We start from the raw sequence: 22,963 nt of genomic DNA on the forward strand, positions 1-22,963 counted from the left end.
GCCGTCCCGTCCCGTCCCGTCCCATCTCGCCGCTGGCCCCGCCGCTCCTTCGGGGCCTCCCGGCGGCCGCGGGCAAAGTCCGTCCCAGCGAAGCCGATAAGGGCCGGGGCGGGGGCGGGGGCGCGGGTCTCGGGCGGGGACCGGAGCCGGAGGAGAGGCCTGCCGGGCTGATTTGCATAGCATATATGCCAAGGATATATGCCAATGGAGGCCGAAATGGCTTAGTAGAGGGCGGCCCGCGCCCCGCAGCAGCCCGCCGGCCGGGGCGGAGCGGCAGGCGGCCGGAGGGAGGGCGGGAGGCGCGGGGCGAGCGGCGGGGCGCGCCGCGGGCGCCCGGGAGGATGGTGTCCCAGCTGAGCGCCCTGCAACGGGAGCTGCTGGGCGCCCTGCTCAGCTCCGGAGCCACCAAGGAGGGGCTGATCCGCGCCCTGGAGGACATGGTGCCCGCCGCCGGCTTCGGCGTCAAGCTGGAGAGCCTGCCGCTCTCCCCCGGCGGACCGCCCGACGGCAAGGCCGCCTTCCCGCCGCTGGCCAACGGGCACGGCAAGGGCAAGCTCCCTGGCGACGAGGGCTCGGAGGACAGCGACGACTTCGACACGCCGCAGATCCTCCGCGAGCTGCAGGCGCTCAACACGGAGGAGGCCGCGGAGCAGCGGGCTGAGGTGGACAGGATGATCAGGTACCGGTGGGCACCGGGACCGGACGGGTACGGGTCGCACCCGGCAGCGCGCCGGAGTCCGTCCGCAGGCGCTCGGTCCGACGGCCCCGGCCCCAAGCGCCTTACCCGGTGCGTCCCGCCCGGTGGTGGGTCCCGGTGCGCCCTGCCAGCCCCGTGGGTAATCCCGGTGTGCCCTGCCCGGTGTGCGCTGCCCGGTGGCGGGTCCCGGTGCTTCCGACTTGCCCCGTGGTTGTTAGTCCCGGTGGCCGGTCCCGCTGTGCCCTGGACCGGTGGGGCTGTGCGGCGGTCCCCGTGGTGGCGGGGAGCCGGAGGAGCTGGGAGCCCTCTCCGAAGGGGAGCGGGCAGGGAGAGGGGTCGGGGCTCGGCGGCCGCGTCCTCCCGCCCCGTCGGGTGCTGCCAGCGCGCCCATCGCGGCGGGGCCGGGGGGCGGCCGGGGCTGCCGGGCCGCGGAGGCTCGGACCGGCCGCCGGCTCCGTCCCTCCGCCCACCCTCCGCACCGGGTGATAAAACATAAACTGCAGCACGTGGAGCCCGGGGTGTTATTAATTTATTTCTACAAATCATCAACAGAAAGATACACAAAGGGCCGCGATTAGGGCGAGCGGAGCGGCGGGTTATTCATTGCCGAGGTTGTAAACGGGCGGGGAGGGAGGAAGGAGGAAACCCCCGAAGGCGGCGGGCTGGGCTCCTGCCCGGCCCGGGGATGCGGCTCCGGGCCGCGCCGAGCCGCGCCGATCCCGGCCGTGCCGCGCCACCGGCAGCGGGGCCGCCGTCGGGGCGCGGCGGAGCAGCCCCGGGCTCAGCGGGCACCACCTACCCCGGGACGGCATCGGCTGCCCTCCGTACCCCGGGGCGAGGAGCGGTGCCGAGGCGGGCAGCCGCCGCTTCTCCCGTAGCCGGTGGCGCCGGGGCGATCGTGGCTCCCCCGACAGTGCACCCGGGACCATCCCTGGGTGCAGCGGGGGCCCCTCTGTGTGTGCCCTCCTCCCCCCTGAACTGCAGTTTTCATACCTGTCTTGATGCCCCGTCAGCACCCCGAGTGCGGCACTCATCCTGCCCCTGGCTCTTGCCCCCGAACAGCCCGGGTGCCTTGGCAGCGGCACGTCAGGGCCTGGATGGGGATGGGGGCACCGGCGCGGGCGATGTGGTGTGCGTAGCCCTCGGCTCCAGGCCTGCCCTGGCATCGGCAGGGCAGATGGTGCCTTTTAGGGATAGGGCTGGGCAGCAGCACCTGTACCCTGCGTAGCACCGTGCCCTGCACCTCTGGGTGCTCCTGGCTGCACCCGTGCCCGGGGTGGCAGTGGGGGTGCAGAGGAGGCTCAGCCCCAGGTTTGCTGCGCTCCCACAGGTGTTTCTGTGCAAAGTTTGCCTTTGGTGCAAGCAAGAGCAGGCACATGTCCCTGAGGAGCCTTTGCAACGAGCTGGTGTTTGCTCTAAGAGGCCTTTGTACTTGGAGAGGCAGCCGGGTAGAGGAGTCAGGAACCATTTATTGCGGCCATGCACGGGGGCCAAACCCCCTCTGCTCCCTATCCCCCAGTATCAGTGTCCTCTCCCCAGAACTGGCTCAGACTCGGGCTATTCCGCTGTCCCTGGGGGTGCTCAGCCCTGCGGCTCTTTTTGGGACCGCTGCGGCGCGGGTGGAGGCCGGAGTTGCCCGTTGCGGTGCCGTGATCCCAAGCGGTTCGCCTCAGCCGTGGCCCCTCGGCAAGCAGCGCCTTCCCTTGGGCCTGTTCATGGCACCCAAAGGGCTTCAGCTGATCGAGCGGGAGAGGAGAGACCGCCGCACCGCGGGCACGATGGCCCCGACGCCGGCACGGCGGTTTCTCGCCCACGGGTTGCCATGGCACGCAGAGCCCAGCTCCGGGACGAGACACCCCGTGGTTCCCTCCCTGCCCCGTCCCACCTGCCAGGGCTCGCCCAGACCCCAGTAATGTATCCCGGTAGCACCCAGATCCCATGGGCCTGAGGACCGCGGGAAAGCCACCCGCCCTCGGGAACCCGGCCGGAGATGACCCAAAGCGGCTCCGAAAGGCGTGGGGGGCGGCGGGTGAGCCCACCTCCCCGCGCCGATGCCCTGTGTGCACAGGGAGATGCAGATTAGATAGATCATTTCTGTAGGGAGCCGGGGTTATAATCCATCTGTATAAATTCTTGGCATTTTTCTCCCAGGATGTGGAGTGTATTTACCTGTTTTCAAGGCTGACAAAGGGGGTGAGCGGGTCCGGGGATCCCTGGGGAGAGGGACAGGGATTTGCCCCCAGCTTGTGCCTGAGCCTGGGGTGGGAAATGCCTTTTTCCCAGGTGCCAGCATTGACCGAGCTTTGTTGGGTTAATTTTGTACAAGAAAAAACCACCTTTCCTTGATTTTGGTGGAGAAGGACCGTGGAGCCTGGGCTGTAAACTGGTTTTCCAGTATTACAAAGCACTCCTCTGTGGGGTTGGGTTGTTGTTTTTTTTTTTTCATGTAAAGTCCTGGTGAAGATTGGACAATTAATGTGTTTTTTTTTTTTTCATTTCGGTGACAGAACCGAAAAAAATGGGCTTGTGTTGAATCAAAAGGTTTTCCTCTCTGGCTTTTTAGGTTAACCGAAAAAGAAAAAAAAAAAAAGGCCAAACAAACACTCAAACGTTTCATATTGGGTCAAGTCCAAACATTTTGTTTAACATGAAACAAAATGTTTGGGTTTGGTTTCAGGTTGTTTAACCCTTTTGAATACGGTCGAGTTGATTTGTAAAGAAAATCACTGCTGAGAAATTAAGAGCCCAATAATTGTTTTGAAAGTGTAAGTGTGAAACACGCTGGGAATATCAAGGTGAAGCCTTTCTTAAAATAATAAAATGAGGGGAAACTTTGGGATTTTTTTTTTTCCTGATTCTCACAGATTTTTTTCCAGCCAAAACACTGCCAAATTTTATTTAAATTCAGAAATCACGTCTGTAACCCCCCCGAGTCACTCGTTTGACATTTTAAAGCGTGCTCCATTGCACTGCCTCGAGATTTAGCTCTGGGAAAACGATGCCCTTGGCTGCGTTGTGAACCAACCCGCCATTAGGAACCATAACGAGCTCTGTTCCATTAACTTATTAGTAATCAGTAATTAGTAGGATCAGTTAGGTGGCACGAACCGCTTGTGACATAAGTCCGTGTGAGCCCCTCGGCTTGAGCGTGGCGAGAGCCGCGGTCGGCACGGCGGCCGGTGGCTTCGCTGGGAAGGAGCGCGCGGAGGAGAGCGGCGCTGGAAGGACGTTTTCTTCACATCCTTCTTCTTGGCTCCCGGCTTCTCCTGGGGCACTGCGAAGACCCCAGAGCCCCAAACCCCCCTGTGCTGTGGCCATCCCTACAGGCTCCTGGTGCCAACTGGTTTCCCCGCGCCGGCAGCCGGTGCCTGGCAGCGAAGTGCCCCTGCCTGCTGTCGGCACCCCCGTTTGCTGCGGGGAGCGCTGAGCCGATGGCCCGGCCACACGCTGCCGCGTGGTTTGGGGCCAGGAGCGGGCTTTTCTGTTCACACCACGCTTAACCCGGACAGGGGTCCGGGCTGTTGGGAAAACTGGAGTCAGCGCGTCCGTATGCCCGTGCATCCATACGGCTCCACAGGTCCGTGGGACCGTCGCCGTATAGAGGACCCCGTATATGCGGTGGGGTTCCTCTGCCCAGAGGATGCCAGGTTGGGCACAGGGACAACATCTCTGGAATGGCTCCGTGCCTCCTTCCCTGGGTCTGACAAGCCCCCGCCGCCGTCAGCGGTGGCCCTGCTTGGCTACTTTTGCTTCGGATCCAACCAGCTTTGTTTTCACGCTGCATTCGGGACAAAAAGTAAGAAATCTAGTTGGTTTTTTTTTTTTTAACCTCTGACAAGTTGAAGGATCCGAAATAAGTAATGAATTGGGAAAGCAGTGGGACGGTTATTCCAAGCGCGGCGTTAGAGTATCGCATTATTTGAGTGCAGGACTGTGACCAGGGTCAGGCTCCACACCAATTTTTTCAGAGTTTAAGAACTTCCTTTTAGTCCAGCGTCCTCCTGTCGTGCCGGATAAAGCCAGGGGTCCGGAGCACAGCGAAGGGGTATCGGCCCGTTCCTCTGCCGTCGCGTTGGGCTTTCGTTGGCGCTAAAGACCGCAGACAGCGTTTCGATTTTTGGCTGTAATTTTATTTGTTTCCTAGACTGGTGTCAGCTACCTGAAGGACACCGAAATAATGTGGATTTAGGAAAAACTCGTTTTACACCTGGATCTTGCGGGAGCCAAATTCAAGTCTTTAAAAATATCGAAGAATGACTTAAAATTGTTGGGAGTGAGGGTTGGTTTTGGTTTCCCGTTCGGGGAGTCACTTGGCTTTGTGTGCCTGGTCTGACCTTCGCTTCTCGGCGTTTCGCGTGTGGCCCGTGTGTGCGCCTCGATTGTTGGGGCAATCGGGTCTCTTTTAAATGAATATTGAGATTTTTAGGTAATTATCCCTGCAGGAATGGAAGGGAGAAGCTAAAGCAGCAAGCGTGGCGGGTGGGGTGCGGTGGGCAGGTGGGGGTCCTGCGGCAAGCCCGAGGGCATGGGGCATGGTGCGGGTACTGCACCCGGGAGCGGGGGCAGGAGAAGCATCCACAGCACCTCCAGATGACAGATTTCTGTTAATTCAGAGAAATAGGCAGTGTGGGATTCTCCCACAAGCCCCTGTCCCGCCAGCCCCTGCCTCCCCCGTTTTGGGGGGTCAGGGTGGCAATCGGGGAAGGACATACGCTCAAGGGATCTCGTGTCCTTCCGAAACAGGTTTTGGAATAATAATAATGGGTTTCCATCATGGGAAGAAGCAAATACTGGGTAATTTCCCCACCTCCAGCAGAGATTAACCCTTCGTTTCCCTCCCCCCTCAGTGAGGACCCGTGGCGGGCGGCGAAGATGATCAAGGGGTACATGCAGCAGCACAACATCCCGCAGCGGGAGGTGGTGGACGTCACCGGCCTCAACCAGTCACACCTCTCCCAGCACCTCAACAAGGGCACCCCCATGAAGACGCGGAAACGAGCCGCCCTCTACGCGTGGTACGTCTGCAAGCAGCGGGAGATCCTCCGGCGTAAGTACCCGCGCCAGCGCTCGCCCTCCCTTGGGGGCTGGCAGGGGGGAGAGGGGGTCCCCGCGTCCCCATCCTGGTATCCAGCACATCCAGAAGCAGCCCCCTGCCCTCTTCCCTGGCAGAGCCCCCGCTGCGGCTGCCTGGGAATCACCCCTGGCTTTGCCCCTGACCCAGGCTGCCTGCCATCTGCCCCAAAATATTTTTAGAAGTAAAATGACTTTACGGCACAGGAAAACGGGGCGAGAGCCCCTCTCGGTCACAGCGACGCTGCGCGAGTTCCCCCGAGCGCATCCACACGGCTGAGTGTCTGTGTATTTATATTCGTTGGAGGTGGGAAGGCAATTAATGATCACACACGAGATGCCTTTTCCCCTCTGCTTCTCCAGGCTGCTCGTGTTCCGCAGCTACTTGCAAAAAAAGTAGAGAGAAAAGAAAAAACCCGTAAATCGCCCCTATCCGTAGCACGGTTTTGGGGCAGCTCGTGCTGTTTAAAGCGCAGATGGTTTTGAGCAAGTACACAGATTGTTGCTTTTGTGCAGCGCTCCCACCGACTCCTGCCCCGGGGTCGGGCCGGTATCGCTCGAAGCAGCCCCGTTTTGGGCTGAGCTGCAGGTTGGGGTGCTGACACCCCCTTACTCTGCCTCCCTCCTGCTAAAGGCTGCGCTATCCAGCGGATGGGAAGTGCAGAAAAGGGTTGAGCACCAAATACCATCACTATGAAAACACACCTTGGGATGTCAGAGCAAACGGAGCCCGCTCCAGCCTTGCCCTGCATTCCCCCTTGTCGCGGGGGGAAAAGCCATTTTAAAATAGGGAGAATTCCCCTGCAAAACTGGGAATAATAAAACCCTCCCATTAATCTCCCTTTACTGCCGGGTCTGAGGCAGGCCGCCGGGGAAGGTCACCTCTGGTGCCTGCGTGCCTGGGCGCGGGGCCGGCGTGCCGCCGCGCTGGGCGAGCAGAGAGAGGCACCTTCTTGGGGGGCTTTGCAGTCACCCTGCCTGGCTTCCAGCTTGCAAAAATCCTCCTGAAATTAGTGCACTGGCAGGGACCCTGCCCTGGGATCCGCGCGAGCCCTGAGCATCGCCTGCCCCCTAAACACCGGCCCCGAGGGATGGGTGCAAGGCTGGCCCCATCCCTGGGGCGAGTGGCGGGGGGCACGGGGTTTGCGCCAAAGAGTGCCAGGGTGGTGGGCTCGGGGTGCTGCGGGTGCCACCTCCGCGCGGGACGGTGCCTGGGAGCGGTGGCCATAGGCCAGCTCACGTCTGCTCCTTTCTCTTTCAGAGTTCAACCAGACAGTCCAGGGTTGTGGAAATAGGACAGGCAAAAGCAGTCAGGATCAGCTGCTGTTTCTCTTTCCAGAGTTCAATCAGCAGAACCAAGGGGCTGCCCAGCTCGACGACGCCTGCTCCGAAACCCCCAGCAAGAAGTTGCGTCGCAATCGGTTCAAGTGGGGGCCAGCCTCCCAGCAAATCTTGTACCAAGCCTACGACCGCCAAAAGAACCCCAGCAAGGAGGAGCGCGAGACGCTGGTGGAGGAATGCAACAGGTAAAGGCTGCCCCGCGCCGCCCGCCCCGCGGCCTTGCTTCCAAAAACCACACGCCCTGCCACGCTCCCGGCTCGCAGTCCTGGCCACCAGCTGGTGGCACAACTTTGCTGAGCTGCTTGGCCTCTTTTTGCCTTGTTTTGCTCATCTGGGGGATGTCCGGGGCTGAGCAAGCTCTGCACCGGGGTGGGGATGCTGCAGGAATGCCACGGGGATGCTGCAGGAGTGCCACGGGGGTGCTGCAGGGGTGCATGGGGATGCTGCAGGGATGCCATAGGGATGCTGCAGGGATGCCATAGGGATGCTGCAGGGATGCTGCAGGGGTGCCACAGGGATGCTGCAGGGATGCACAGGGATGCTGCAAGTGTGCACGGGGATGCTGCACCATTACAGCAACGTCAGAGGGAGCAGAGATGGCTTTTATGGCATGGATGTAGTTGAAAGAGCAGGCAGGCGTTTAGGAGGGGCTTAAACGCCCTCAAATCCTCCAGTCCTCTCAAGACACCCTGCCGGTGGTGCTGGCAGAGGACCCCCTGCCAGCAGCACCCTTGTTCCAACGTGTCCCCTTGCACGTGCAGGGCTGAGTGTCTGCAGCGAGGGGTGTCTCCCTCCAAGGCGCACGGGCTCGGCTCCAACCTGGTGACGGAGGTCCGCGTCTACAACTGGTTCGCCAACCGGCGCAAGGAGGAGGCTTTCCGCCAGAAGCTGGCCATGGACGCCTACAACTCCGGCCAGCCCCCGCACAGCATGAACCTGCTGCTGTCTCATGGTTCCCCCCACCACAACCAGCCCAGCGCCTCACCTCCCAGCAAAATGCCAGGTGAGCCCTCGCCGAGGGTGCTCGGGCAGTGCCGTCGGGGCAGTCGTGGCACTGGCTTCCACTTCTGCTTGGGGTGCTGAGCCCTCGGGGCCGTGCAGGATCGGGGGGAAGATGGTTACCCTGGTCCCTGCTGCAGCTTGGAGGGGCCGGGGCGTCGCTGCAGTGTTATGGCCGGGCGAGCCACGTGGCGGGGGCTGGATTTCCGTCCTGCCAAGGATTAATCGGCGTTTGCTTGGTTGGTTTAATTCACTGGAGTCCCTGCGCAGGCTGGGCTGGGCGGGGAAAGGCTGTGCCCGGGGCAGGGAGGCAGGCTGACCTGGTGATGCTGGGCCCTTGGGATGCAGCCCACTGGTGAGCACTGGTTTCAGGGAGGGGATGCACAGGTGATGCTGCAAAGCCCGTAGGAAGACGTGGCAGCGTGTCCTGGTCTCGCTGCAGGGCTGGAGCTGGCCCAGGCTGGGAGCACGGTGCTGCACCGTCCCCATGCCAGCGCAGAAGGAGGTGGGTGAAGAAAGCTGCTCATGGGGTGCAGGGCTCACCCCAACCTCCACCTCTCACGGTCCGGCCCCGCTGTGCGTGGTGAGGAGCCGACTGGGGACAGCAGACCTGTCGAAAACTCCCGGGGGGATTTGCTCAGGAGATAACGCCGCTGGGAGGGGGCTGCGCACCCGGGGCGGCTAATCATGGCGAGGGGGGTGGCGCAGCGTGGGGCGAGAGGCATTGTTGGGAGAACAATCCCCATTGTCCCTCTACCTGCAGCCAACGCCGCCGGCCCCGGGCAGGAGCGGGCGCTCGGCAGCGGGGGGTCAGACCCCAACCGCCCCGCGTCCCCCCTTGGCCACGGCACCGGCACAGCCTGGCTCGGGAGGCAAAAACCAGTCACCTCTTGGAAATGACCCTGCCTGGCTCGTTACACACACCCAGCTCGTTACAAAGGCAAATTAAAAGAAACCCGTTGTGGCAGAGAGTCCCTGCGGGAAGGGCAAGGTGCCTGGGGAGAGGAGGCTGAGAGCTGGGGCCGGTGCCAGCCCTTGGCTGGACCCCAGCCCCTGGGCGTTAGCAAGGGAGGGCAGCCCCCGAGGGGGACCTGGGGGATGCGCCTGGGTGGGTGCGCAGCAGCCGACCTGCTCCCATCCATGGAAGGGACATGCAGCATCCGACCCGCTCCCGGGAACGCGCCGTGGGGCCGGCCAGCGGTGACCAAAGTGTGACCCTGCCCCAGGAATGCCCCGCACAATGGCGGGGATGGAGTGGGGGGGGGGGACACGTTTGTCCCTCCTGTCACGGGCCGATTGCTTACAAGGTGCCCTACAAGCACATTGTCAGCGGAATCAGCTGTTTTCGGTGTCGGCCGGCGGGCTTCACAATACCCCACCAGCATGCAGCCCCGCGTTGTCATGGCGTTGCCCCCCCCCGTGCATGCTTAATTGACAATTAAGCCGGGGCTTTGAACGAACCCCGCTGCCTTTGATGTGCCCCCGTCCCGCCAGCGCGCAGGCACCCCGCGAGAGCCTTTCTTTTCTTCTGTTAGGGGCCGGCAATTACTGTAACCGCGGGCATTTATCTCGGGGCTGGAGGGCCCTTAAGCCCCAACCTTTATTTTCCAGTCGGAGCAGTGGCCAGCAGGAGCCGGCCGTGGCTATAGGGCCCGTGACAGCCCATTCCGAGCGGCTTTTGAGCAGGGCAGGAGTGATGGCCGTGGCGGCGGCGAAGGGCCCCTCCAGAGGGGTCAGGAGGGCTCGACCGCGGGAGTTTGTTGGTGGCCGGCGCTTGTATCCATTGGCTTTGCCGAGGAGGAGGAGGAGGTGGCCACGGCGAAGACTACCGTGGGGTTTGAGGGCTGGTTTGGGGGTGATGGGCAGGGATGGAGCTCAGCCATGTCTGCTTCACCTGGACCAAGCTGGGTCTGGTGGGCTCGCAGCTCCCGAAACATCGCTGGGTCCATCGCTGTTAAAACCTCCTCCGGGAGAAATTTGGGGACCCACTGCCGTGGCGGGGCACAGGGCAGTGCTGGCGGGGCCGACCCCGCTGCCTGGCTGACCCCATCTGGGGCTGGCCACGCTGGGATTTGAACTGCCCTTGCACCGCGTGCGGCGACGTCTGGAGCCCTCAATGCCTTAACAGCTTAATGACAGCACCGGGACGCTGCCCGCGTCCTACCCCCGCGCGGCCCCGGCCCCCAGGACGTCCCCCGGCAGGAAACGACGGGGCTGGCGGCGCGGGGCAGCTGCAACGTCGCTCCGGTGCCCGCAGACAAAGAGGGGTCACCTGCTCCTCGGGACGTCAATGGGGTCTTGCGAAAGGGCGGAATGACGGCCGGGCAGGGATAAGAGCTGTAAAAGTCAAGCATCCTCCCGGCCTCTTCTAGGGGACCCATCTGTCAGGCCTCGAGCTGCAGTTTTTAACTATTTGGAGGTAAATACTTCAAGCCCATCTATCTGGGAGGCTTCTCAGACTCTGGACTTTTCCCTTCCTATGGGGTATTATCAGCGATCTTGGTTCCCTGTTTGATTTGAAGGTCACTCGGGGCTTTATCTCGGTGCCGTAGACTCTGGCTTATGCCATTTTTATCTTCAAGAGCCCCGAAGACAATCAGCGCATTGATGAGATTAGGTGCCCCGCCGCCCCGCTCGCCATACCCCCACCCTGCATACAAAGGGCCGCCCGGCGCCCGGCGGACCCCGCGGAGCCCCGTCCCCACGGCCGGGGGTCGCAGCGTTGCCTCCAGCCCGTCCCGAAAGGTGGTCAAAGCATCCGTCTGTCTGTCCAGCAGGACCTACGCTGTATCAGAGCAATCATGTATCCACACACACACACACGTATGAATGTACATTTTTTGGATATATTTTTAGATATCTCTGTAGATGTAGGTAACAAAAATAACTCAGTACCCCCCCGTGATTCTTCCTAAACCCAAAGGGTAATTTAATTTTTTTAAAGGAGATTCCATCAATAAACCCTCGGTCCAGGGGTGCTTCAGTTTGTACCTGGGTCCTACACGTTGGTCCCCGGGGTACGTGCGGGTTCTGGTTGCAGACCCGGTGCCAGCGGTTGTAATATTTTACTGTTGGGCGCATTGTGGGGCTCGGTGGGTACGGTGCGCTGTTAGGAGCTTTTCCCGGTTTTATGGGGGGTAATTAGAGCTTTATGACAGCAGCGAAATGGGAGGGTCCGGTCCCCATAAACAGGTTTATAATGGATATAAACTATGCACCTCTGTAACTTAGCAAGATTAACACTTTAGGGACAATTTGAGTGGCAGCCCAAAAATCAGAGCTGCCCGCGGCGCTGCCCGGACTGGCATTTGGGAGCGGGGAAACGGTCCCATCACCGACTCACTGCTTCCATGGTGTCAGTAGGCGCAGCATCGCCGAGTCCAGCGCAACCCCAAAAACCACACCGGTGCTTTTGCCTTTCTCACCCTACTGCCAGGCTCCCGGTCCGTGCCGGCGGTGCACCCCGGCGGGTCGGGCAGAGCCGTGGTTGAACCCGTGCCGCTGCCTGAGTCACGGGTGATCAGGCAGGGCCCGTTTTGGGGTTGGGCATCGCCGGCGGTTTGCAGGATGTTTGCGAAGCTCCAGGCTGGTGCCGGGGCGAGCGGCGCAGTTGCCGGAGCAGGTCGGGATGTGCCGTGCGACGGTGGTGGCAGGAGTTCCTGCTGCATGGGAACACGTTGAAGAGTTCAGTGAGGTTTTTTTTAAAAAGTACAGTTTAATTGTCCCAATGGGATGTAAAGCAGAGGAGAACCAAGCTGCTTCGTTTCTTTTGCCTGCCAATGTCACGAGACTGGTTGTACCTCGAAAACGGCCCAAGCCTGCGATGAAAACAGCAAAATCATCCATTAGTGCCCTAAACACCCCAAAAGCCAAGTTGGGGGAACGGGTCTGGCACCCCTGGGAGACAGGAGGGTGCCGGGGCTGGCTGCAGGGAGCCGTGGGTGCACAGGACCCCGCAGCAGCCGGGCTGCGGGGTCTGGGGGCTGTCACGCCGCCCGTCCCTGTCCTTGTTGGCTGGAACACAGGGTTAAGGCTCCCGGAGCCGGACCCTGCAGTTTGTCTGGAAACATGGGAAAGCTGTAAAACCTTTCACGGGCAGTGCAGCTCGGGGGCCGCTCAATAGCCGGGTCCCATAAACAGACTTTTATATTATGGCTGTAGTTCCAGTAAAAAAAAAAAAAAAAGCCTTCCAGAGGGCAGCTCCGCGGGCAGCCCCTTCCCGTCATCCCATCCAGGCTCCTCTCTCGGGCGGCTGCGGGAAAAGGCCGGGGAGGAATAAATCTCTCTGCACGGGGGCTGCTTCCAGCTGCGGAGGTGCAGGAGAGCGGTGGGAGAACAGTGGCGTCGGGCTTCAACGGCTCCTGCTCGTAAACCCCGGAGCCCAGAGCCCCCCGCTCGCTCCGGGAGGAACCTCCACGTCCCAGGGCAAACCGCCGGAGCCGTCCCTGCACATTCGCCCCGGCCGCTGGGGTCCCCGGGGGGGTCCCATGGTGGGGGCGAGCGGTTGTGCTGCCAGGGGAGGGTGGGCTCCGGGGGCTTGACACCCATCCCATTCTAGGAATGGGGAAAAGCCAAGCTGGGATAGTTGGTGGGTTCCGAAAGCTCTGCAAGGCAGCTGTGGCAGAAGGCGTTTCCTGTGCCCAGCAAGCGGTTTCTGGGCAGACCCAGTGCCCATGGGCTTTGGGGATGCAGGAGCCCCCCACCAGCGCAGCCCCTGCCTCCGCGGGAGTGGGGTCCTGGTGGGGGCTGGACAGTGGCACCGCTGCCGCCATCCCCGGAGCCCACCCTCGCGCTCCTCGGGAGAGTTAATCTTCCTCGAGACTCGGAGTCTTCGGCGGTTTTATCTAGAGACCCAAAATCTCGGTCACTGGACTATCTGCAAATCTCAGCGTTGGTTATTGTTTCTCGAACAATGAAAGTCTCGTCCTTGGGATTGTAAGGAAAAGCTGGAAAATCAGCTTTTCCCCTCTCGTATGTTTTAAAGACAACTTCATGGCTCCGGCTGTCCTGACTCATGAGTTACAAACATCCTCGATTGGATACAGCGCGATTTTGGCTTTCAAACTGGATTTTTGTTTGTTCTCACTGAAAGCTTCGCCGAACCCCAAAGAGATTGAGCAGAAACTCCCGTTTTCTTTCCAACAGGAGCTGCCTGTGCTCCTCCTCTATCTTTAAGATCAGAGGCAAGGGCTTTATTTTATCTGCCCTCCCATTGTTTAAGCAGCGCGGCGGGATCCCGGGCCGGCGGCGGCTGAAGCACGCTCCGCACGAGGCCGGGAGCGCGGGGAAGAATGCGTGTGACAGTGCCCCGGTTGGGTAATGTTTGCCCTGTTCACGGCAGGGACGTCCACTCGGACCGGCAAATATCCACCTGCCAGAGGACATTCTTTTATTATCAGGGATAAAAGGGGTTTGCTGGGAAATGATCAGGACCCAGACACGGCAGGGAGATTCCGATCTGTGGGATGTGTTTAACCAGCTGATGGGGAAAACTGGGAGGCGACTGAAGGGTGACTTTGCCGTGGTTTTGGCGGAGGGCACGGGTGGCCATCTGCACTTTGGCAGGTGCCTTTGGTAGCTCGTGGAAAACTCCCAGACTCTGGTTATAATTTTCTTTCCTTTTCCTTGATTCAGAGGTTTTTAGAGTAGCACTTAGAGCATCCTCTGCCGGGCCAGCCGACATCAGCTCTTCTCCTCAGGCACCTGGGAGAAAGAGATCCCAAAATCCCAGGAGGAAGATCCTTTACCTGGGTGGGTTTTGTAGCTGGGGATGTCCATGCTGTGCCAGGAGAGCTGAGGAGCTGCCAGCATCCTCCCCAGGCTGAACCTCTCCGGCTGACCATCACTTTGGGGAGCCATCCCCAGTGCCTCTGCGCAGCGGCGGGGGTGACGGGCGGGCGATGCTCTTGGTGGTCTCGGTTGGGAGGGTGGGCTTCGCCGCCGTGGTTTTCTTTCCCAGGAGAGCTGCAGGCTGTCTGTCCGGCGGCGGCTTCGATCCCGGGGCAGTTCAGTGAACCCGGCCGCGAGCGCGGTGCCGGACTCCTCGTAATAAATGGCTTTTTGCCGTAGCCGTCAAGGCAGCCTCTTAAAAGACGCTTTTGTTTCCCGCGGGTTTCCCTCGGTTAATTATTTGTGATCTGTGGATGCCTTTCCATGACACATGGCTGATCATATGGTTATCAGTGCAGGGCGTTTTAGCCAAATTAAATATATTTGTGTAGAAGACCTGTGCTCCAGCCAGGTTTCTCTCCTCGGCGGTGGTGGGCTGTGGTCTGATTTGGAGGTTTGTGTGTGTCTGGTCCCTCCGTCTTCCTGCGGTAATCTGTTAATCATACACTTGTCGAGAGGGAAATGGGATGCAGAAGGGCCTGAGAAAAAAAACGTGAGCCGTCGCCGCGCAGAGCCGGGCAGCGCCGGGCTGGCCGGGAGCCGGGGGAGCCGGGGGAGCCTCGCGGAGGGGAGAGCTGGAGGATGCAGAGTCGCTCCCTGCAGCTCAGGGTCCCCAGGCTGGTGTCTGAAAGCCACGGGGACATGGCAGGAGTTTGCACAACGGGTGCAAATTAAAGCACAAGGGGTGCAGGTGGGTGTCCAGGCTGCTGGCTCGGGTTGGGCTCCCACGGGATCAGCCCTTTCCGCCCCACGGCATCAGGACCCACGGGCAGCCCAGCGCTGGCTGTTCAGCCATCCCTCACTGTAATTTGCTTGCTATAATTTCCGAAAGTGGGGTTGGGGAGAAGCCAGGAAGCGGCACTGGAGGAATGGGCATGTCATCTGGTGCCATCCCTCACATTTATTGTTTAAGGGTGTCGTTTAGGAGCTTGCACATCCGTTTGCATCCTTGTGCTGCGCACGCCGAGGGAGCCGGCGACGGGTCGGGGGGTTCCCCTTTGCGGGGCTACTTTGGGAGGGGGTTGGCACAAGTGGGGCACCGTGACTGGGGTGCCCACGGGTGATGCCAACGCCCGGCGGTGTTTTGCAGGGGTCCGGTACAGCCAGGCGGCGAGCGGCGAGGCGACATCCTCCGGGGCCATCAGCCACCACGGCGGCGGTGCCATGGTCACCACCAGCCAGGCGGTCCTGCAGCAGGTCTCCCCGGCCGGCTTGGACCCGGGCCACGGTTTGCTCTCGCCCGACGGTAAAATGGTGAGTACACCTGGCCTATTGTGGCGGCGGCGCTGATAAGATAAGAGGGCCCAGCGGGCAAAGCAAACACGCTTTCCCCGGGTTTCACACGCGGGCCCGCGCCGAACAATGGGGCATTGTGGGGCCGGGGCCGCGGCGCGGGTGTGCGACCGTCCCCGCTGCCCGCCTCAAAGGTGGCGCTCAGCCCCGCGCTCCCCGGCGGGCAGCGGCGCGTTTTCCGAGCGCGGCCCGTAAACGCGGCAGAGCCCCGCTCCGGTTTTTATTGATCGCATGCCTGGCGGGGCGGATCACTGTTTGCTTTCTCCTGCCGGTGACATGGCTATTGATAACATGCTCATTCATTATTTTTTTCCCCCTAAGCCCTCCCGAGTTTGGAGTTTCGCCAGGGAAGCGTTTTCCTTCCAAGCAGGGACCTCCTTGTCCCGGGGCATCACCCGGGGTGTCCAACCTGCCAGTGCCAGCTCCGGCCCCGGAGCTCCTGCCTCTCCCAGTCCCCTTCCCCACGTGCTGCAAGGGCTTTGCTGGGCAGAGATGCAAACTCCCACGGTGGCTGATGGCAGAGATGGGACATCAGCGTCCCCGACACCTGCAGGGCCATTGCAAAAAAAATAAGTGGTTGTAAATGCAGGGCTGGGCTGGGTGTCCAGTGCCCGAGCGCTCCGGCTGCTCCTTTCTGCGGGCGCCTGGCTCCAGAGGAGGAGGGCACGGAGGAGCAGGGTGAGGAGGGGGTGCAGGGGTCAGGGCAGGATGGGGCGGGATGGGACGGGAGAGCACAGCCCGTGCCCGGAGCAGGCTGGCGGAGGTTCGCATGCGGCCAGCGGCTCTTCCGGGAGGAGTTTTTTCTGCTGAAAGTGAAAGTCAAACATGGCACGGGGCAGCGGGGCCGAGCCCGCTCTTACCCAGTTTTCACTTCCGTTTTTTCAGGGTTGGCTCTCTTGCCCCCTTGTGAAGCTGGGGGGCTGCCAAGGGGCTTGGCATCCCCCCCCTTAGCTATGGCACCGTTTAATTTTGCCTTTTCTTCTGCCGCTCTCTGGCTCGTGCTCGCGGGGGTCTCCGTGCAGCCCCTCGGGCTCCAACGCTGCCCCTGCAAAGCCAAGCGTGCCCCCCCCAACGCAGGGGGGATATTGCAGAGCAAACTCCCCCCGCTCCCAGCACGCTCCCTCCACCCCGAACGCGCCCGTATCTCCCCAGGGGTGTGTTGAGCCTTATGACCCTCAGCCTTGAAGTCATAAAATGAGTCAGGGATAAAGGCAGCAGCAGCAGCCGGAGGCACCGAGTGCCCGGGGCAGGGGTCCGCGAGGACGAAGCAATGCAGGGCTCAGTGGCAGAGGCTGCCAGCACCCCCCCACCAGCTCCATTTGCAGGGGCCGTGTTGCAGGGGTGGGTTTGCCGGAGCACAGGGACCCTCAGATGGGCAGAAGGGAGCTGACAGCAGCCGGGCAGCGTGGAGACGGAGCGGGTTAAACTGGGAAAAGCAACTTGTTGAAGTGCAGTAGGCAGAGCGTGCGGCAGTGAAAACTCTGCCGGGTTATCGCCGCTGCACGGGCATTGCTCAGCGCCGTCGGGGACCGCTCGGGTCCTCGGCAGCGTGTGGCCCTGCCAGCTTATCTCTGATCTTCAAGCAGGGCTAGCTTGTGCTTGCTGGTGATTTAATAAAAATATGCTGTAGGCTGTGGTTTCTAGTAAGCAAACATGTGCCTTTAATACCCCGCACGAAACCAAAAGCTGCCAAGGAAGTTGCTGCATCTGAAGGCAATCGATTTTTTTCAGGGAAGAGTGTTACTGAAGCTGTAGAGAGCTTTGGTGGGTCACTCTTTCCTGCTCCAGTGTTGCCGTCAGCCATGGTAGTGTCAGAGGGTCTCCCCTGAGGGTCCAGTGTGTCTTTCCCAGTCATGCAGTTTCCAGAGGATTTCTTGTGGGTGCAGTGCTTTGGGTGTAAACCCCCCGGGAAAGGAGCCGAGGCTGCAGGCGAGCGGCGTGCACTTGCTGTGAGCTGTTTGCCTTGTGCAGCCGAGTGTGGTGTGACCTGGCCTTGGAGAAACTTTGAAAGTGGAAAATACCGGATCAGGAAATATGAGTCACTCCTGGGCTTTGGAATTTATTGACGGATTTGTTTCAATTGCAACGGGGCTATCTCCAGCTCACATGTGCAAAATAAACAGGGTGCTCGGGCTGGTGTCTGGAGGTGTCACACGAAGGGCTCGCATGGGGGACGGAGGTTGCTCAGTGCAAGAGGTCTAATTAAGGGGATTAGGAGAAGGTGCAGCAATTAAAGAAGTCAGGCACTTGGCCCCCTCTTTGCCCTGGGGACCCGCTCTGCTCCTCTCGCACGCTCCGAGCGCCTTTGTGTGTCTGATCCCTAAACGCTGACCCGCGATCCCAGGAGCTGGCTCTAGCCGAGCACGCCTGCCCCGTCTCACCGGAGTCCTGCCAAAAGCGATGACGGGCATCACCACCACCACATCTTGTCTATCTGCATCCTGTCTTTTTTCTTTACCTGCCCGAGTGTATATTTCCCACTTTCCTCTACAGCCCTGACGGTGAGAAGTTAATGAGTGATGAGAATCCTCAGCAGGAGGAGGGCGGGAGCTTGGACTTGGGGGTCAGGATGGCAAAGGCTTGGGATGCGCCGTGTCCCGGCGCCGTGCTGGGATGGAGCTGGGAGCCAGCACAGTTCCTCACCACTGTGGCTTTGCTATTGATTAACAGGAGGTTCAGGCGTCCCCAGGGCGGTGGGACCTGTGTGCGCTGAACTGAAGGTGCCCAGGACTGCAGCCTCACCCTCCTCCCAAAAATCTCCCAGCTGAAGCGGGCAGGCAGCAGGGGAGGGTGCCGGGGCCGCCCTGGCTGTGTCTCTGACGGTGGCTGTCCTGCCTTGCTCCCCAACAGATCTCCGTTTCGGGTGGGGGGCTGCCCCCGGTGAGCACCCTGACCAACATCCACAGCTTGTCCCACCACAACCCGCAGCAGTCGCAGAACCTCATCATGACGCCGCTCTCGGGAGTCATGGCCATCGCACAGAGTAAGCGCGCGCCCCGAGCTCGCCTCCGCACCCCGCGTCGGCCCCCTCCTCCTGCAGCGGGGACGGGGGACACCTTGTCTGCTCCTGCCGGCGCCGACGGCCCCGTTCTGCTCGCTCTCTCCTCCAGGTCTGAACACCTCGCAGGCGCAGAGCGTTCCCGTTATCAACAGTGTCGCGGGCAGCTTGACAGCCCTGCAGCCGGTGCAGTTCTCCCAGCAGCTGCACAGCCCGCACCAGCAGCCGCTGCTGCAGCAGTCGCCCAGCCATATGACTCAGCAGCCTTTTATGGCCACCGTGACTCAGCTGCAGAACTCGCACAGTAAGGAGGGTCCGGGTAGTAGCTGCTATGGGAAAGGCCCGGGAAATCCGTTCGGATGGAAAATAAGCTTTTGCTCTCGTCCTGCTGGAGCTCACGCCCTTGGCTGCTGCCTCTCTCCAGCGGGTACCAGCCAGTGCGGGGCCATGAGCAGGATGCACGGTGGCCACATCCCGCTCCATCCTCTCCTTCCCCTGTGCCACCTGCCATGCCACATCTCCCGTATTGCCCCGCTGCTGCCCTGCGACCGGGTGCAGCCCCCACCTGCTACTTTATTTTTCCTTCTGCGTTCTTATTGCTAAAACACATGCTTTGCCGAGGGAGGTGGCCGGGCCTCTTGTGCTCCCTGCGAAGCAAACGCTTCCCCACTGTTCCATGAAGGGATCTGGATTCACCCCTGGGGCTCATCCATCATCCCAGCACCCGGCTCTGCTGCAGGGGGATTGCAGAGCTGCCGGCGGCTGTGCACGGTTCAGTCCCCACTGATTGCCCTGGCCGAGCCGCTGCCTGAGAAAGTGGCAGCTCAGAGGCAGACGATGGTTTCTTTCCATGGATTTTTGATCTGAGTGGTGCCTCCGCCACGCTCGCTCCCGTGCAGCATCCCTGCGACCTGCCGGCACGCAGCACCCAGCTGCTCTGCCCCAGCGCGGGGGCTGCGGGGGGCTTTTCCATGACAGCTGCTTGTCTCCCTCGTCCCCGCAGTGTATGCACACAAACAGGAGCCTCCCCAGTATTCCCACACCTCCCGCTTCCCCTCGGCGATGGTGGTGACGGATACCAGCAGCATCAGCACGCTGACCAATATGTCTTCCAGTAAGCAGGTAATGGCCCGGCAGATGTGGCCGAGGGCGCGCAGGGGTGGGTGGGCGAGGGTGGAGTGGGGCTGTTTCTCCCTGGATGTGGGGCTGGAGGAGGGTGTTGCAGAGACCCCGTCCTGCTGCCTGCGCTGGACCTGCGTGGGCAGCTGAGGACGAAGGCTCCAGCACTGGAAACCCTGTCCCAGCCCCTTCGTGGGCTCTGAAAAACCTGCTTCAGCTGGTGTGACGGGGTTTTGGGTGATGGTCCCACTGTGCTGGACAGCAAGGACTTGTCGTGGTGGTGTCAGCTGGGTCCTGCTCATCCCTGGGGCAACTTCCTCACCACGGGAGCATCCTACTGGGGTTCAAATTGGGCTGAGAAGGGTGGGACCAAGCAGGGCTGGTGCCTTTGTGCACGGGGCAGATCGATGCCGGCTGGAGTCGAGCAGAGGAGCCGGGCTGCGATGCGCCCCGGCATCCCCCAGCCCATAAACCTTCCTGACCTGCCCGGCGCGGGCGCAGGTGTACGGCAGGACTTATCCCGGTTCAAATCAGGTGTGCGAGGCCGTACTCAGACAATAGTCCCTTTCTAAAAGGCAGCTCTGGGGACTGTGGGAAATATGTGGCCCTTATTGATTGCTAGATAAATAAGAGAGAGCCTTGAACTTGCAGTCAGATAAACTTTCTTACTGAGGTTTGACAGGGGAGAGGGAAAAAATGTCTGCAATGGCCACAGAGTAAATACGGCACGGGATTGCCGTGAGACCCCCCGGGGATGCTGAGGTGGGGGGCGAAGGAAGAGACGAGCTGAAGAAGGGGAGAAGTGGGGAGAGGGGCTGCCCGGGGGGTCTGGGGTGCTCGGGAAGGGGTGATGAACGCCACTGCTCCCCGCTCGGCTCGAGCTCCCGCGCTCGGGGTGACCATTTATCTGCTCCCGCGCATCTCGGTCCGGGAGGCGGTCAGGCGCGGCCGCGCTCCTCGGGAGCACCATTTCCTCCGCGCGGCTTTATCGGCCCATCTGGTGTGCGCTCAGCCCGAACTCCCCCTGATTAATCGTGCTCTCCCGCCACGGGCTGCCTTTGATGCCGGGCTGGCCGAAAGGAGCCCTGGGCACGCAGGAAATAATCCCTGGCAGAGAGACAGCGCCCGGCCATCCCCGCTGCGCCCTGCGATCAGCCTACCTTGACGCTGGCGCTGCCCGGGGTGATGGGGGCTCCCGCGGTTTTCCCGCTCCATCACGCTTTCGCGCTTTAATTAAAGCAGGAGGAGGTCTGGCGGCTCAGGATGGGGGGAGATGGGGCCGGGCCCCCCCCGGCTGCCGTGGCAGATGGGTGCAAAACGCCGAAGGGGCACGTGCCCACCCTGTTAGCCCCCCCTGTATGTGACAAACAAGCATGGGCTGGTCCTGCAAGCGCAGAGGGCAGGATCTGGTCCCTGTTGCCCTGCACAGGGCTGGAGCAGGTGCTGGGGTTGTGTGTCCCCCCCCAGCACTACCTCCCAGCCCCTGGGGCCTCTTTTCCTACCAACCATTTGACATTTATGCTAAAGCTGGAAAAAATACATCCCTGAACATTGATTTTTTTTTTTTTTTCCAGTGAATGCCCGTTGTTAACAAGGCGTGGGGTCTTGCTAACAATGGGGGGCCCCGTAAACGCTGCTCAGCCCCTAAATGGCTCAAACACCCAAATATTTTTGCACAGCCCCGTGAAACTCCAAGCTGGGGCAGGGGGGGAAAACACAATGCTGCTCCCAAGCATCCCCCCCTTTGCAAGAGGAGAGACACCCTCGTGCTGAGCCAAACCACCCTGTTCCCCAACAGCAATTCTGCACCCCGCAGCCCCCACGCCCAACCCTGCAGACCCGCTCTGTGGCGGAGCGCGGCTGCTCCCGGTCCTGCCGGCGGGGACGGAGGCTGGAGGGGCGTCCCCGGTGCCCCCCCGGCTCTCCATCCTCGCTGCGATGGCTTATCAGATGTTGTTGTTTAGACCTGGAAGGGGCAAATACCTCCCGGTTCCTTTGACAACGCTTGAGGCCGAGCTCCCATTTTTATGACGTTGGCAAACACCCGATAGCCGCGGCCTGTCCCTAATGACATGTCGCGGGAGGCTCCTGGCGTCTCCTTATCTCTGCGTTACGATGTTTGCCGTGTGCTCCAGCCCGCAAGGTCACCCGTGGCTCCCGGCCCCCCCACCCCACTGGTGACCGGGGGGACCCCAGGTTGGGATCCCACCCCGAGGGATGGAGAAGGGGCTGCTGTGGTGGGGCTGGTGCAGCGGCGGGGGCTGCTCAGCTCCTTCCCTGGAGACGTGGGCAATGCCAGGGGACAGCGATGAGTGCGGCCCCCCCACCCCACGCCCACCCAAGCGCAAGCTCTGGCGCTCAGCCTTATGCCAGGCTGCTCTTGGCAGTGGGGCTGAGCTGCGTGGCATGACCTCTGCAACAGCCCGGGCACAGACAAGCCCTTTATTATTACTATTATTATCATCATCATCATCATCATCATCATCATCATCATCATCATTATTATTATTATTATTATTATTATTTTGGGGAGGGGGTGGCAGTATCTGGCTCAGAAAGTGTTTTCCCAGTGCCTCACCCTTGAGGGTGCTGGGGAGGGCTCGGGGCCAAGCAGGGCTCGTGCAGCCCTGCCGAGGTCCCCGGGCAGTGTGGGAGGTGATGCCTCCGAACACTTTGCAACGTCCCCGGAGAGCCCCCGCAGTGCTGCCCTCACCTCCTGCCCGCGCTCACGGTGCTGCTCTCTCCTCCCCAGTGTCCCCTGCAAGCCTGGTGATGCTCCACACCTCGCTGCTTTTGCACATAGCAACGGGATCTGATTTTTCCACAACATCCCGCCGGTGACCCGCGCGCCGAGCCCCGGGAGTCGCCAGAGCGAAGCCCAGCGCCGCAGCGAGGAGCCCAGCAACCCGAAACGGAGCCGGAGGCTCGAGGCTCCCCGTCGCCCTTCCGCACCCCGCCGGGGACGAGCCCGGCATCGCGGGGTGCCCACCCGGCGCCGTGCCTCTCCTTCCCTCCGCGCAGTATTTCCAAGACGTGTCTTGGGGATTTTTCTTTTCCTGAAGTATTTGCCTTCCAAGAGGCCGTAGGCTCTCCCGAGGAACTGGGAACAAGCTGTCCTGGGAACTGGCAGAAGGGGAAGATGGATCATATTTAAGTTATTCTCCTCCATCCGACGGACTGAGAGGGACTTGGGTCTGTTACTTGGCGTTTGGAAGGAGGAATTGCATGTGCTGTCGAACTGAGCCAATTAAGCTGTAAATATAGGTACAGTCTGCTCCATCCTCGCCCTTCCCCGCTCCCAGACATAGAGATTTATATAAAAGACGTAAATTTTGTCCAATGGATGTAAACTACTGTAATTAAGTGCAATTCCCCCATCTGTATATATTGTTCCCGAATCTCTTCTCTCCCTTCCTTTTTTTTTTGTTTGTGTTTTTTTGTTTTTTTTTTTTTGTAAAGGTCAGAGCTGAGGATGGTTTTGGTTTTGTATTTCTTTTCTTCCTTTCAATGAGTTAATTCAAAGACCTGGGCCTGTGTGAGGACGCCGGTCAGGCAGC

The 22,963-nt window shown here is 60.8% G+C and overlaps 1 protein-coding gene across 2 annotated transcripts; it reads left to right on the top strand.

Annotated features, from left to right (window-relative positions):
* The first annotated feature begins 272 nt into the window (after nt 1-272).
* Nucleotides 273-22,179, top strand: HNF1B (HNF1 homeobox B). 2 transcript variants are annotated; one of them, XM_086624600.1, is made up of 9 exons: nt 273-679; nt 5,545-5,744; nt 7,029-7,293; nt 7,870-8,111; nt 15,087-15,250; nt 18,140-18,272; nt 18,400-18,591; nt 19,291-19,409; nt 22,159-22,179. In XM_086624600.1, exons 1-9 carry the CDS (start codon nt 342-344, stop codon nt 22,177-22,179), a joined length of 1,674 nt encoding a protein of 557 aa, XP_086480726.1. In that variant the 5' UTR covers nt 273-341. The 2 variants fall into 2 exon arrangements, with proteins under 2 accessions (XP_086480726.1, XP_086480724.1); XM_086624598.1 differs by having other exon boundaries at nt 342-679; nt 7,107-7,293.
* Nucleotides 22,180-22,963: the final 784 nt, after the last annotated feature.

The sequence above is a fragment of the Tauraco erythrolophus genome, chromosome 21 (assembly GCF_009769465.1).
Source record: "Tauraco erythrolophus isolate bTauEry1 chromosome 21, bTauEry1.pri, whole genome shotgun sequence".
Classification (NCBI taxonomy): Eukaryota; Metazoa; Chordata; class Aves; order Musophagiformes; family Musophagidae; genus Tauraco; species Tauraco erythrolophus.